The sequence below is a fragment of the Eurosta solidaginis genome, chromosome 2 (assembly GCF_040869045.1).
Source record: "Eurosta solidaginis isolate ZX-2024a chromosome 2, ASM4086904v1, whole genome shotgun sequence".
In the NCBI taxonomy this organism is placed as follows: domain Eukaryota; kingdom Metazoa; phylum Arthropoda; class Insecta; order Diptera; family Tephritidae; genus Eurosta; species Eurosta solidaginis.
The window spans coordinates 33,856,272-33,873,539 of record NC_090320.1 but is presented as its reverse complement, the minus strand read 5'-3'; the positions used below and the strand labels follow the sequence as shown (position 1 = coordinate 33,873,539).

Genomic DNA, 17,268 nt, shown 5'->3' with positions numbered 1-17,268 from the left:
TATCCCGACTGATGCCCGCCAAGGGGAGCGTGCTTTCCGCAAGGTCACTGAATCCGCCTCGGCACGTTTCATTCATTTAAGACAGCTCTATCCTGGCGACCCCCAAATAAGAGAAATAAACCAACGCATCAGATTGCTTGTGGATGAACACAAGCGGGCGAAATGGGAGGAGCACCTAAGCGGTTGTAACCTCTCTGCCGGTGTAGGTAAACTTTGGTCCACCGTAAAGTCCCTATCGAATCCGTCTAGGCACAATAACAAAGTTTCCATCGCCTTTGGCGATAAAGTGCTGTCGGATGCGAAAACATGCGCCAAAGAGGTTGAGGATGCCATCGGTCATGCTAAACCATCCAAGGCAGTGGGCCCAAATGCCATAGCCATGCCGATGTTTAAAAGCCTAGGGAAAGAGGGTTTCAAATATTTAGCACATGTCTTCAACCTGCCTCTTTCCACCTTTGTTATACCTGAGAAATGGAAAATGGCCAAGGTGGTCCCGCTACTAAAGCCTGGGAAACCAGCTAACATGGGAGAGTCGTATCGCCCGATATCTCTCCTATCGCCAGTAGCAAAGACACTTGTAGCCATTTTGCTTCCCTACTTCAAAGCAAATTTGGAGCTAGCCTGTCATCAGCATGGCTTCAGAAAACTCCATAGCACCACCACCGCACTAAATGCCATCAGCACCCAGATAAATTGCGGTTTAAATCAAAACCTCCGCCATAGAACAGTACTCGTCGCGCTAGACCTATCAAAAGCTTTTGATACGGTCAACCATGGCACGTTACTGCAAGACCTGGAAGGGTCTACCCTTCCCCTATGTCTTAAAAGGTGGACCGCAAATTATCTGGGTGGTCGGCAGTCGTCGGTGCAATTTAGAAATGAAACAACAAAACCAAGAAGAATTAAACCAGGGGTGCCACAGGGTGGTGTCCTATCCCCACTGTTGTTTAATTTCTACATATCTAAGCTACCTTTGCTACAAGAAGGAGTTACTATCGTTTCCTACGCCGATGATTGCACAATAATGGCCACAGGCCCAGGCCCACAGATCGATGAGCTTTGTAACAGAATAACCGGCTACCTCCCTGATTTCTCCAGTTTTTTCGCCTCGTGAAACCTGGCATTATCACCGACTAAATCCTCCGCGACCTTATTTACAACATGGACGTCCCAAATGTCGACCATTTTGAACATCCACGTCGATGGCACTACGCTACCGACTGTCCTACACCCCAAAATCTTGGTGTGACGTTTGATCAGGATCTACATTTTGGTGAGCACGAAGCCGCAATTGTTCCGAAAATCCAGAGCCATAATAAAATCCTCAAATCCCTTGCTGGCAGTACTTGGGGAAAAGACAAAGAAACGCTCATTACCACATACAAAGCAATTGGCCAGCCGATTGCGTGCTACGCGTCCCCTATATGGTCGCCAAGCCTAAAAATTACCCACTGGAAGAAGCTAGAGGCCTGCCAAAATACTGCTATCAGAATCGCCACGGGCTGTCTTCTTATGTCCCCAGAACACCATCTACATAACGAGGCGAGAATATGGGAGAGAAATGAGATGCTAACCAAACAGTTCCTGTTGAATACCCAGAAACCTGGGCATCCCAAAAGCCATCTGATTGATGAGCCAACACCGCCTAGGGCCTTAAGGAGTCATCTCCGTAAGCATTTTGAGAAAATACAGCACCTGAGAACTCAGCCGTACACAAGCAGGTCCTTGGTGAACTCCACAAACAGTCGTCGGACCTTTATGCCGGGAATTGCCCGTCGAATCCAGTACTCAAAGAACAGTACCCAAAACTTGCGGAAGAGGAACGCATACTCCCCAGGGAAACGCGAGTCACTCTAGCTCAACTTCATTCTGGATACTGTAACAGTTTAAACTCTTAACCGCTTGCAATGTGTCCCCACATGACACCAACCATCTCTTTAATTGTAATGTGGAACCAACGCCTCTGACACCCCTTTCATTATGGTCCACCCCTGTTGAAACAGCAAGTTTCCTAGGACTCCCGTTAGACAACTTGTGACAATTTGTGATCGGTCGCAACTATTAGGTGGAGCGTAGCACTGCTACAACAACAACAACAACATTTGCGGGCCTCTTCTTCTTCATACGAAAATAAAAAAAAGTTCAGATAGCAAAACCTTTTGTTTTGAAATTCTGACTAACCCAAGCTATAAGCCATTTTGAATGACGCGGTATTATTATGGAGAATTCTTTTCCCTTTAGAGATTATAAAAAATCAGATGCGAAGGAAAAATGAACTTCGAAATTCGCCAAAAAAATTATGCTTTTTCCCAAAAACGTTGTTCTCTATGCCAAACGAAAATGTTGATTTGCATTTTGAAATTTTAATAACTTTTCAAAAAGTTAACCTTCTCCTTTTGCACTGCTGTTAAATTTCCCAAAGCTTTAAATGCGAATTAACTTGACTTTCGAAATACCAAAAGTTTTAATTTATCTTTCAAAAAATATTAGCTCTGATAATTTTTATAAAAATTTTTATAAAAATTTGTTTTCGAGCTCTAGGCCAAACAAATTTTTATAAAAATTTACAAAATAAAGGCCGAAATAGAATAAAAGTAATTAGCTCTGATATTTAAAGCATTTCTTCCTTATAAAAATTTAAAAACAAAAATCCAGATATACAGCCCAATTCTAAACAAAAATTTCGTGCGAGTTTTTTCCCTTCTCCCATTTCTCGTATTCGAAATAAAAATCCCTTTCCTCCTATTCTGAACAATGTTCGAAAAAGCGGAAACCGGTTTTGGGAGAAAAGTAGATATTATGAATGTGAGGGATAGGGAGATTTCTCTGCCATTTCATAGGAGTTTTTCACTTGTTAAATTAAAGGGAATGCATCAAAATAGTTAAAGAAAATTGGTTCTCTTAAATTTGTGCTAAAATATGTACGTTCTACTACAATATTCTTTATTTAAGTCGAAAAGTATATATAAGCAAAGGAAGAGCTCTTGGTATATTTGATGCAGCCATCCAGAAATTACGCAAGTATTTTTTAAGAAGGCTTAAATAAATTTTGGCACATGAAAGACGAATTCAACTCGACTTGGCTGCCAGAAAATTGCTTTGCTGAATGGAAGCAGGCAACTCCGGCGGATTTGTGTTATCCCGCCGTGTTCTTATTATGCTTCTCTGTTGATGTTGCTGTGGCACCAATTCATTACTCATTTCAGTGAATACCACATGAAATGCAATACTGTGCATTGTTTATATTTTATTTCTTAATTTCAAACAAATTCGCAACAATAATTAAACTTTTCTATTTTTTAAACAAAATAAGAAATGCGCAACGAAATTTCAATTGACAAAACAGCTGACTTCGAAAATTCGAAATTCCTATTCCCCAATTATTGTACTCCCAAGGAGAAAAGAATTGGAGGATTTTTTCCGCGGGAATAAAAAAATCCGCGAGAACAAAATTCCGAGGGAATATTTAGAACTGGGCTGATAAAAATTTCGTTTCGAACTTAAGAAAAATGTATTTTTGTTCCAAAATAGTTTCTGAAGAAAACTGCACCTTTAATAAGAAAATATATTTCCCAAGTAATTTTTGCAAATTTTTTTCCACTTCAAATTTGGAGAAAATAAGATCTCGAACTTCCAAGAAAAATCTTCCTTACCTCAAAACATGTAGATTTTGACATCAGAGACCAAATTCGAAAAAACGTTCTTTACCCCAAAAATATGTAGATTTGAATCCGAAACAAAAATCTCTTCGAAATTTCGAAAAAAATGTTCTGCATTCAAAGCTTTAAAATTTTCCAATAAGAGATCGAAATAGAAAAAGTGATTCCGAAATTAAAAAAAAAAACGTTTTTTACACCAAAACATGTTGAAAAAAAACGTATTTGTCAAAAGTTAAAATTTTGACCAAAAACCGTTTGAATACTTTCGAAAACTTTTTGAGCAAAATAAAAGCTGGCTTTCGAATTTTCTTTAAGTTTAAAAGCCTTTATGGAAAGATGTTAAACTTTAAAAATGCCATTTCATTTATAAAAATATTCAAAAAAATATAACCTGCAACCTTAAGTCCGATTTTCGTTTTCGAAAATAAAATAAAAATGTAAATGAAAAGTTTAATTTTATCGAAATTTCGAAAAAATCATTTATTGCACTTTTCGTCATGTCAAGGCTTTCGAGAACCAAAAAGTGTACTAGAAAATATTTTAATTTCGAAAACGCAAAACTAGATATACAAGAGTCGAACATATTGCGCTTCAAATTACTGACCAAGAGGTCGTTTCAACACTTCTTTCAAGAACTTGTTGAGCAAAATAAACCGGCTTTGGATTTTCTTAAGGATCAAAGCCTTTATGGAAAACAAACTCTTTATAAACGCCATTTTAATTATAAAATAGTTCAATTCAATATAACCTGCAACCTTTAGGTTCATTTTCGAAAATAAAATAAAAATGTATAGAAAAGTATTATTTCTTCGAAATTTCGAAATTCTAAAAAAGGTTCCACTTTTTGCCAAGAAAATTATTCTGAGATATTTTAACGGTTTTGTTAATTTTTTCGAAAGCTTGTCATTAAAGAAATGTCGAAACGGATTTTCGAAATATCGAAAAAAAAATGTTCAGCACAAGACTGCTTTTGAATAACCATTTATTCAGTTGAAACTGTTTGCCAAAAAAAGTTATTCTTTGACACATTTTAACGCTCTTCGATTTCGAAAATTGTTAATTGGAGACTCTTGTAAAATATTTGTCCTTGGCAAGATACAAGCAACTAAACTTTTCAGAATAGAAACCAGTACGTCATTTAACAAATGCTTTCGAAAATGTCTCAAATCAATATTTATCTTTCTTATGCACTTTTCAGGCTCGAATGGGAGAAAGGTTTCAATATGCAACATTGGTCTAAAACAGTCATTCTAATAACATTGATGTGCGTTGCTGGTGCTAGTGCTTGGGTGGTCATACAACTGTATGTTGATCCACTTGTACGTGTACTCACTGTTGGCATTGCTGTGCTCATTGGCTATGTGTGCATTAAGTGTTTGGGCGAGAACACTGTGGTGGCATATCAACGTGCCAAAGTCAGCTCAATTAATATAGTGACCAAATCGGAAATGGAAAAATTACATACCATTTGTGAAGATATAGGTGATCGGCTGACAACAACTAAAGCTGCAGCGACGTACGCTACTTCAGCACTATCAACATCAACGGCATCATCACTCACACCATCAACATCAGTTTCAGTATCACCCACAACATTAACGATAAGTACAAATGTGCCATGATTATAACCAAGTGAAGAGAATATTATGCAGTCGGAGAGTGTGTGCTTGTTAGATGATGGTGAGGAGCAACAACAGCAGCGCCAACAGCAATGGATGGAGTTTGAAAACTTGCAGGAGAGGATATCAGAAGCAAAAACGAAGAAATCACCACCGAATACGATTATTACAGTTACTAATATTTCATAGAAGAAACAAACTGAGCATGACTTGAGCATCATTTGAAAAATATAACAGAGGGTGCAGGTAAATTTGTATCAGCTGTGCAAAGGAGAGAATTAGCGCGCTGCTAAAAGATCAATCAGTAAGAATACATTACTGCGTCAATTAGCAACTAATTAATTTATATGAATATAAAAATCAAAAATTAAGTGCTACTATGATTGGTTCAAATAATAATGTAATCAAAATATTCCGAAATTTCTGGTTTACTTGGAGGTCCATAGAAAATATGAGATTTTGAATTCTGATGATCTGTTGGAAAAAGTTTTGAAACAATTTCTTTTTTCGAAATTATATATTCGAAACTGTTTTTAATTTCTGAAACTCCTGAAACTCCCTTCAAAAATCTGTTACTCAACTAGCATTGCACTTTTCGTCATGCAAATGCTTTCGAAACCCAGAAATAGGGTATTGAAAGTGTACAAGAAAAAATTGTAATTTCGAAAACGCAAAACTAGATATAAATGAGTGGGGCATATTTTGCGGTGCAAAGGCGAGTATCTAATTTTTTAAACAACACATTTATTTTCAAAATTTCATATTCGAAAAACTTGTTAACTTTGAAACCAAAATTTTAAAGTTCGTTACTCAAATAGAACTGCACTTTTCTTCATGTAAAGGCTTTCGAAACCGAAAAATCTGGTATTGAAAGTGTACAAAAAAAACTAATTGATTTCGAAAAAGCAAAATTAGATATACAGATGCGAACATTTGCGCTGCAAAAGCGTTTCACTAAAAGTATTTTCAACGTCTCAATTCGTTATGCAATTATTTTTAGTAGTAATTGAATGTACATTTCAATACGATTACTAAAACAGCGAAGGCCAAATCGTAAAAAATCGATTCTCATTTTTTTTTTTTTTTTTTTTGAAAACTAGCACACATTTGATAGTCTATGTGAGTTCAAAACTCAATTGAAACCACCAAAATTGGAAAAATACCTAAATTAAATTAAGAGCTGTTGTTGTTCAGGAAGTTGCCTAAAAATAAGCTGAACAGAAAACATTAAATTCGAAAACTGCTAAGATCTAAAATGACTTTACTAAAGCTGTAACGAGTTTTTTCAATGGTGTTATCAAAATTTTTAAACCTTCGATTTGAAAAACATAAATGTCAAAAATTCTGCTAAACTCACATAGTCGAACTTTACAGCCTATTTTACAGTAATATTATACTGATGCTTATAAGAAGCATGCTTTCAGTAATCTTCCAAAAAATGTTCACTTGGAAAAAAAATGACTTAAATTTCGCATATATACACCTCTGCTTGCACACATTATATACTTGTAAGTAATTACAAATATAATAAGTACAATTTTCTAAATTTAAATAAATTGAAAACTATTTTGTTTTTGAAATGTTATATTAAATTAAAATCATCATAAATATAATTATGGATAAAACAAGTTCTAAATTTTGTCGAAATTTTAAGCAATAAGTACAACCTTCTAAAATGAATTCGAAACTTCATTCGAAAATCATGTCGTCATTCATATACACATAATATATTTATTTATAAAATAAGGTAACATCATTATTTAAATATTACTATATCTTATATATCAAAATATCTTAGTGTACATGGAAATAAAAAAAATTTAAAAATGTATTATATGCCAAATTCTTAAAATCATAACAAGAGATTTATAAATTCAGGATTTGTAATTTAAAAAAAATTGTTGTGTTCTCAAATGTAAAGAATTCACAAATTTCAGAAAAAAACGGTTTTCAAAAAAAAAAAAAAATTTGTATTGAAATTATCAATTACCACCAGTTCATTTGATTTGAGAAATTTATAGCACTTTCAAATTTTCGTTGAATTCAAAAACCTTTACTTGGCTTATACATTCTGAATTTATAAATTCTGCAATTTAAAATATTATTAAAGCCATGAGCTCATAATACATAACAACAACAACATAACTACATAAGTCATTGTGTACACACGTTTTTTTTTAACAAACTTGTATCTATTCTTAGTTACTATGCAAATGCTATTTTACGAAAGCGAAAACCTAACATCAGTATCATTATAATTGAGATTATTTAAGAAAACTGCACCATAATAATATATTATTTAAGATATACATATATACATACCTAAATAGTATGCAGTGCAAAAGTAGAAAACCAACTGACTTTAGAAACCGTCATAATTATGTAAAAAAACTGCGACTTAATAATGAGATCGCATTTAGTTTGAGAACACTATGTTTCTCCAGTTTTATTTGGATAAGAAAGACCCTACAAATTTGAGAAGGCGCGTGTTGCGAGAGTTACTCTTCCATTCGAAAGCAATATATTTTGTGAAAACTCATAAAATTTCGTAATTTTAGTTTATCAAAACGTGTGTTCTATACTATTAAAAAAAACTTCAATATTAAAGTTAAAGGTTTTCAAAATATCAAATTAAAAAAAAAAAATTATAAAATATGCAACTTGTAACTTCGAAAACCCTAAGGCAAGGCGAATCCAGTATCAGGTGTTGTTATCCCAACAGCTGATTGCTTTTTTTATTATTTTCAATACAACTCATTGTACTTTAATATGTCAGTTAATCGAAATCAATTAAAATTTTTTTTACTTGACATTCTTCTGCACGGCGAATTGGTTGAATTCGCTTTGCCATCTCCTGGTATGGATTCGCCTTGCCCTAAGGAGATTTTCGACGAAATATATTGAATAGGTGAGTTTATCCACTCGTTATCGAAGTGGACGACGATTTTTGGGACTTAGTACGCATCGCGAAACTTAACTGAATAAAATTTATTTTGCACTCATAAGAGAATATGAATCCAATCGTTCCCTGTTATGTCTATACTATCCTTAAACTCAATGGCAATATCTGCAGCAGTTTTAAATGTGCTCAGAAGAGCTATCTTGATGATATCCTTATCATCGCGTTCTATGGCCTTTCGTGGTTATCCGCTTTGAAAATGATGGTATTAAGTCTCCGAGTCTATATATTTCATTCAGAATCTCCTAAGGGCTGATTCAATTAAATGTACTTCACCTACACTATTCTCATTTCGGGTTATTTGCGGTTTGTAGACATTTATTTAAATTCATTTTTTAAGGATATCACAATTAATTTTATTAAATATCGTTGCTCCTAAGAAAACTGCTAGGGGCTTACTAACTTTTTTGTCTTAACATATCACCAAATGAGCTAAGGTATTACCAATATTGGCCACAAGAACTAAAAACGTTCTTTGCTAAGCTGTAGTGACCGTAGAAATACTGTAACAAGGAAACAATTTTCGTCGGGGTTTGTTTTTGACCGTAGATTCAATTTCGAAACAAAAATCACTTCGAAATTTGAAAAAAAAAATGTTCTTCATTCCGAAGCTTTAAATTTCCAATTAGAGATCGAATTAGAAAAAAGTAATTTCAATATTTAAAAAAAAATTAAAAAAAAAAGTTTCTTACACTAAAACAAATAAATTTTGAAAAAAACGATGTATTTGTCAAAGTTAAATTTCTGACCAAAACCCGTTAGAACACTCGGAAAAATTTATTGAGCAAAATAAAAGTTGGCTTTCAAGTTTCGATTTTCTTTAGAATCAAAAGCCATTATGGAAATATGTTAATCTTTAAAAACGTCATTTCAGGTATAAAAATATTCAAAACAATATAACCTGCAACTTTATGTCCGTTTTACGTCCGTTTCGAAAATAAAATAAAAATGTAGATAAAAACTATTACAATTAGTGTTCGAATAATTCTGCATACCGGAAAAGCAAATATATCTGAAAACTTTTAAAACGACTGATCCCGCTTTTCAAAATAAAAGCAAAAAAAAATTGATTCAGAATTTTTTTTATTTTTAAAGTTTTATATTCAAAAAAATGTTTAATTTCGAAAAGTCCTACAACTAAAAAATGTATTGCTCAAATAGAATTGCACTTTTCGTTATGTAATTTCAAAAACGGAAAACTAGATATACAATAGTCGAATATATTGTGCTTCAAAGGCGAGTTAAACTACTGACCAATTGGTCGTTTCAACCCTTTTTTAAAAACTTGTTGAGCAAAATAAACGGCTTTGGAATTTCGATTTTCTTTAGGATCAAAGCTTTTATGGAAAACAAAATCTTTAAAAATGCTATTTTAATTATAAAATAGTTCAATTCAATATATAATATGCGACATTGCAATTTACTACATTCGAAGAGATGTATTATTATAGCATGTTTTCACTATAGGAACATAGTAGAGTTACAAATACGTTCCGAGTTTTATGAAGCACATGAAATTCGAACTCCTCGAGCAAATGCAATACCGAACGTGTTATAGGATAGGGTCTTCGTAATCTTGCTGCATAAATCGTTTAAAATCATCACATTATTTTCAAGAATAACACATTTATAAGAATATATACATACTAACAAACGTAAATACGCATAATACATAGTTTATTTAGAAATACATATTATATTTAAGTCATGTTTTAAGATAACGATAATTAACATTAATTTGAATATACAAATCAAATGCAATACACACCACACCGTACACAGAAACTTATATATATTAAAATTACAAAAAAAAAAATAATTGTAATTAATTTGTAAAAAAATATTGTGATAGAATTCAGTAAAAAAATATATGTGTATATGCATGTAAGAACTTTTACAAAATAAAAGGATGAAAAAAGGTTCACTCTATTTTTAATTGGTACAAAAGGAATAAGAACGTAAGTATAGTCACCGTTACTACACTCTAGCGTAATGTGGGAGCAAGGTACGTGGTATAGTTGATATGACCGAAATCGCACAGAAACTCAAGGCAAACATGCACGTAAAAAAAAAAACAAGTTTATGAGGATATACACAAACATGAGAAAATGTGTGATTTTTATTACTGATACCAAAAGTGTTTACAAAAACAAAGCACGTGGTTAGGTATTCAGGTTTAAATTGAAATTAGTTTCTTTTTAGGGTTTTGTTGGTTGTAACATCTTTAATATTAGTTGGCTAAATTTATATGAAAAGCAAGAAAAAAGTTAAATAATTTAAATAAAGTATAGTTCAGTTAATTAAAAAAATCACATTAACTACAAAAAAAAAAAAATAAATTGAAGTTAAAAAATAAATAATATAAAATAAAAATAAATGAAATTTAATAAACGGAAATAAAACAAAATGAAATGTATGATTTAATAATCGGGGATTGCCCGTATTGCTTTTTTTAAATGTATGAAAACATTTATTTGAAGCAATTTTTTTTTTTTTAATTTTATAATTAATTTAATAATTTGGGAAAAATTTAAACAACGTGACATCAGGACGGACAAGGCGACAGCTGTTTCGATTATACCTTGTAAATCTCTTCAAAGCCTTTTCTCCCGGGAGTGGGAGTCGAACTCGCACTCCTACGATAGTTGAAATGGTTATAAACGCATTCAGCTACGTCATGCCTTAGTTGTTGTAAAGTAGAAAAAAAAAATAAATAAAAATATGATAAAAAAATTTTAAGGACTACCTTTATATAAATGGACCAAAAAATAGGAGGCAATTTTTCCTTTAATACAGACATAGTCTTGTTGAATTTTGACTAAAAAACTTTAACAATAGCTCTTGTAAAAGAATTTAATTATCCAATCAAAGTTAATATATTCTGTGTGCAAAGCGCGCTGAGTATAAAAATGAAAAAACATAAAATAAAATAAATTAAAATTAATAAAAAAAATAAAAAATAAAATTAAATGAAATTTAATAAACGGGAATAAAACAAAATGAAATAACGTAGGAAAAAAAAAACAAAAAATAAACTTTCACGTTGTTTAATTTTTTTCCAAATTATTAAATAAAAATAAAAATTTAATTGAATTAAATTAAATAAAGTTAAAGCAAACTAAGTTAAATTAAGCTAAACTAAATTAAATTAAATCGATGAGTTATCCGTTTCGTATCGAAAATTTTTAGATGTACATGTCATAGAAAATGATCGATATTTTATCAATATTATCGGATTGGTAAAAATTTTTTATTGGAGTGTTGTCGAAATATTATCGACTTTTTATCAAAAAGTTATCGATATAATACAAAGGATATCATTTTGTTTTAGGAAACTTGGACCTAGTTTACATAGGTATAGCGAGATTATCTTCATTGTCGTACTTAACTCCTAAATGTTAATTATATAACTAGATTTTCCATATAAATTTTACGCTTGGACAATCGGTAATTAGGATAAAAATTTTAGATGTGCGGGTTTTTTTATAGAAAAGTTCCATCTCTAGAGTGTTATCTCTAATTGGAAGCACAAAATAAAAAAGAAAGATTATCTATTGACGATTTACTGCAGATTAGAGCATATATAAACGTGATCTTATAGGTTTTTATCGGAGTGTTACTAAAGTTGTTGTCGGCGTGTTTTGAAGAAGTCATCGATTTCTTAGCGGAGTGTTACCACAAACTGGTAACATCGGCCCGTTACCGATTTATTACCGACGACTCATCGGTTTTTTATATTACAGATACCTTTAAAATTTTAATATAAAATCGATGACAAATGTGTAACTAACTCTTCTATGCCAAGAACCCTTCTAAGAAACCAAAAAGAGACCGATGACTCGGCAATAACAAGTTCTTACAAACATAAAATTCTAGAGAGTGAAAGAAAAATATAATCAGAACTAAAAATAATTTTTACTCAAATAAATAAAACTCAATTGACCGCATTCAAAAGGTGGCGACCGACGAACTAGACAAGGTTCCTAAAAAGGACATTTCCGACTCATTTCACAAATTGTATTAGAGTGCAAAGAAGTGTATCGAAGTAAAAGGAAAGTAAATATATTGAATAATAAAAAATAATTTTCTTAAAATGTACACTGGTTGTTTTTATTTTGAAAAATTTCGGTTATTTTTGGAACAGAGAGTGTAGAAGCCTTAAACTCTAGTTTGACTGCTATGCGTTCAGTGAGTAAGTCATTGCAAAGTGAAAAAGCAGATTTGCAAACGTGTGCTTTTTTGTACGGATCGTTAGAAAATAGTTTAGTTTCATTCCGTGAAAAGTTCAATGATTTCGAGGAAAAAACAAAATAATTATTACCTGGTGTTGCTTATACAGAAATCATAAAACGTAATCGTCGTAGAAAAAAACAAGCTAATGACGGAAATGATCCAGAGTTAGCCGATGTATTTCCTAACACAGAAATAGCTCTTCGGATTTTTTTAACATTAATGATCACAAATTGTCCTACCGAACGATCCTTCTCTTAATTAAAAAAATCATAGCTGCTGAAAGAGCTACAACGCGAGAAGAGCGACTCGAGATGTTAGGTATACTTTGCATTAGGCCCCGCTGAGGGTTAATCCGGCTCGGAGCCGATTACAAACCGATAAGTCGACGATAGTTATTTGTTATCGATAGTAAACCAATAATAAAACCATATGGGTAGTTACCAATCACAAATCACCTAACCAGATTGCGCATTCACGAGTTGAAAATTGGTTCGTTCTGAGCATCTACGTCACAGTTGACTGCTTGAGCGAATTAAAGAAAGAGAGAAAAAAACAAGAGCGAAAGGAAAATGACATATGAATTGCCAATAAAAACAGCTCATCTTTTGTTTACATGTGCAAAGCGCAATCTTCTGTGTGTGATTTGTGGTTACCAATAAGAAAACGACGAAGCTCTTCTCAAAAACCTCGAAACTATTTGTTTCTGGTAAGTTTACCTCTGCTGTGGGTTAACTTTAACCCCCGAGCTCTAGTTAACTTAAAAACACTAGTTTCCTAGACGTACACCTGTATGCTTACACATCGAACTTTAAGAGTACTTGCTACTGATGCCTTCTTTTTGGTAGAGATTAATCCGTAAGCTAGCCTCCAAATCATAGATATTGGCTTTCGAAATTAGAAATTGTACCCACCCTTTAATATGGATATTCGAGGAGATTTGAGGATGCTTTGCTGCAAATTAGCAGAAACGGAGTAAGCTTCGTGGCCTTATCTGTTCACCGTGGTACCAACTTAAATAGCTTAGGTCAAACTAATAAGAGGACATAGGGTTTTGCGACGGCTGCCATAAACACTCAGGTCTGAGAACGAGCGCATTTCAAAATATCAGTAAATCGAGCGGTTCATGATATCCCGTTCTCATCCCTACTTTGACCTCTAAGAGTGTCCAATTTACCAGGGTTCTTTAAAGTTTTTCAGTTTACACAATTTACACTTTGTAAATCAGGCAAGAAAAGCAAGTGTTCTAAAACTATGCCACAAATTTCAGTTTTCTTTTACGAGTTTATTTCTTTTAATAAAATTGTTAACGTTTTTGTGGAAAATTTGTGTAAATCTTGCATTTAATAAAAAAAATGTCTGCAAATTTGGTGTAACAAAGTTGCTTAGCGAATCTATAATCGTCTTGGATAAAAGGCAACTTAACATATTAAAAAATGTCTTTAGAAACAACATATCAAAATGATTTCCGACCCTATAATCTTCGTTATGGGTTCCTAAATTATCCGAAATTCGAACAACAGCTAACCAAACAATATTGTTACGAATATTAGCAAAACTGAGGAGTGCTGCCATCTCCAGGCCGATGCTAAGCAGTGACGTGAATTCACATCAATAATTCAATCATTATGTATCTACATAAACGAATCAATAATTGCGTCTACACATATGTACACATTCCGACGAGCAACATTTACATACAAGGCAGCGAGAGATGAGATGTCACACACCGATGAATTTACTTATACGCTTATGTGTGTGCCGGAGACTGTAAACTACAAACACATGCATATATCTTATCTGAGTTGTCACAAGAGAGAGCAATAATTTGTGCACGTAGTTGTGGCTGGCGATTTTGTAGCCGAAACAACTAGTAAGTTCTGGAAATCGAAGAGCCTAGAAGTATGCAGCGTAAACTATAAAAGCGGGGCAAGCGAGTAAGAAGAATTCAGTTTGATTTGAGTTGTCAAGCAGTTGCGATTAAGACGCTATCTAGCGATCAATAGCAGTATTATTTTGAATAGTAGAGTTTCATTGAGCTATCAATCAGTGTGGTTATTAAGCAAGCTATTCGTTGCACAGTTTGAGTGTATTGTGAAGTACTTTAATAAAGGCCATTTTGCATTATTACAAATTGGAGTTATTTATTCAACAGTTTAGTGATTCGAACTTAGCAGAGGATTGCAAATAAGAGGATTTGCAAGTAAATTCGTTACAATTGGTGTCAGAAGAGGAATTGTTGAATAAATTCCGAAGACTTCGAATAAACTTGGACATGGCAAAGTTAAGTGAATTGAAGATCCCGCAACTGAAGAAGGAGTTGGAGAGCCGTGGATTGAATACAAGCGGCGTTAAACTCGAACTTCAGGCACGGCTACCAGAGGCAATGGAAGCAGAAGGAATTGATGTGGAAGAGTATGTCTTTCATCTTGATGGCGAGGAGACAACAAAAATTGAAGAGAAAAACGAAACATCGCAGACGGTTACCAGTACAGACTTGAACATGATATTGGCTGCAATAGCTGCTCAAACATCGACAGTAACAGAAATGGCGTCGCAAGTAACATCACAATTGGAAGAACAGAAAACGTATATGTCATCACAGATGGAATCCCAAGAGACACGAATAACATCGAAGATGGAAGAACAGAAGACGTATATGATATCCCAACTGGAATCGCAGGAAACTCGTATAACATCACAATTGGAAGAGCAGAAGACATATATGGCATCCCAGCTGGAATCACATGAGACACGTATTTCAGAAATGTCGACACAGATTACATCAAAGATGGAAACACAACTGAAAGAACAAGAGGCGCGTATATCATCAAAACTCGAAGCGCGTATGGACGAGAAAATAACGCAGTTTGAAGAAAAATTCGAGGCAGAGGTGGATGCGTTGAGAGGTCGTATACAGGAATTGCAACTTAATCGGCCGGCTGCTTCAGCGAGTAATCCAAAGGTAAAGACACCATCCTTTGACGGTTCTGTTCCTTTTCAGGTCTTTAAGCTACAGTTTGAGAAGACCGCAGCAGTGAACCAATGGAATGCTGAAGATAAAGTTGCAGCTCTGTTCGTGGCACTGAAAGGTCCTGCCGCGGAAATCTTACAGACGATTCCAGAGTATGAACGGAACAGTTATGAAACATTGATGGCTGCTGTAGAACGACGTTATGGAAGCGAGCATAGGAAACAAATATTCCAAATTGAGTTGCAAAACCGTCACCAAAGAGCGAATGAGACTTTGCAGGAGTTTGCCTCGGATGTTGAAAGGTTAGCTCATCTCGCAAATGCGGACGCACCCGTGGAATACACTGAAAGGGTAAAGATTCAGAGCTTTATAAATGGCATACGGGACGTCGAAACAAAGCGAGCTACATACGCAAACCCAAAGCCAACATTCGCAGAAACGGTGTCACAAGCTCTGATTCAGGAAACAGCGTCGCTTCTGTGTAAGCCAGTTTTCAAAGCACGCCGTGTGGAAGTAGAAAGGCCAGAGTGGGTAGACGCAATATTGGAGGCACTGAAAGGATCGCAAAAGCGAAGTGAAAAAGTTATCAAATGCTTCAAATGCGGGAAGTCCGGTCACATAGCACGTCATTGCGATCTTGGTCTTAATAGTTCCAACAATGTGGGTGGCCGTAAACGCAAAGCTGGAGGAGATGAGCAAGAGCGAGTAAGAGGTAGAGAGCTAGATCCAGCTATTGAATGCCCTGTGATATCTGTGTCGCAAATTGGAAGGAAATCAAGCAGTCTTACCGTCAGAGGGAATGTGGATGGCAAAGCACGAATACTGACTGTAGATACGGGCGCATCTCATTCCTTGATCCAATCTGACTTGGTCAACAGGAGAGTAAAACCGTTACCTGGAGCAAAGTTGCGTACGGTCACTGGCGAGTATAACCAAGTTCAGGGAGAAGTGATATGTGAAGTATTGATTGGGAAGGTCATGGTCCTACACAAATTTGTTGTGGCGGAGATTGTTGATGAAGTTATATTGGGAGTAGATTTCTTGGTTGACCATGACATCAAGATCGATATGCAGAGAAGGGTGATGCGTTATGAGGACCAAGATGTGCCACTTAACTTTAGTTTGGAAAAAGGGTTCAGCAGTAATCGGGTACTGGTGGAGAATGCTCGACGAAGGCAACGAAATTCAAAGGTAAAGGTTGATGGAATAAATGGGCCAAACAAATCAAAACCGAAGGTACCTATGAGAGAAACACTGGTATTGAAAAGCCCTAACGGACGCACTAAAATGACTGAAAGAATTTTTCAGAAAGAATGCAAGGATGGTTTCAAGCCAGCGCGCACTTTTGTTGGGAAACGTCGGAACGATACTGAGTATGTGAAGCCAATCCGTCAAGAACAAGCTCTACAAAGTAGTTCTTCATTGGCCAAGCAACAGAGTGCGAGAGAACGATCCAGAATAATGAGTAGTAAGATGGAACACAGGTACGACAGGGAAAATAATTCGGAAGGTTTCCGGAATGGAGATTTGGTACTGTTAAACAACCCTCACCGGCAGAAAGGTGTTCCAGCCCAATTTCGGTGCAGTTGGGAAGGCCCGTACAAAGTTGTGAAGAAGATCAGTGATACCATCTACCGCATACAAACACTGGGAAACCACGGATTAGAAGGGTGGTACATTTGGAGATGCTAGCGGCGTTTAGATTGGGAGATTTGTCTGATCGGGACGATCAGACTTAGGTGGAGGGCAGTGTTACGAATATTAGCAAAACTGAGGAGTGCTGCCATCTCCAGGCCGATGCTAAGCAGTGACGTGAATTCACATCAA

The 17,268-nt window shown here is 34.7% G+C and overlaps 1 protein-coding gene across 2 annotated transcripts in view; it reads left to right on the top strand.

Moving 5' to 3' along the window:
• The window catches only part of LOC137239531 (uncharacterized), a 114,697-nt gene extending 104,037 nt beyond the window's left edge, over nt 1-10,660 (top strand). The window contains exon 7 of one of the 2 annotated variants that reach the window (XM_067764950.1): nt 4,858-10,660. In XM_067764950.1, the coding sequence (XP_067621051.1) occupies nt 4,858-5,281 (424 nt within the window). In that variant the 3' untranslated portion in view covers nt 5,282-10,660. The remainder of the gene's footprint in view (nt 1-4,857) is intronic. The other variant, XM_067764949.1, reaches the window with a different exon arrangement.
• The last annotated feature ends 6,608 nt before the right edge of the window (nt 10,661-17,268 follow it).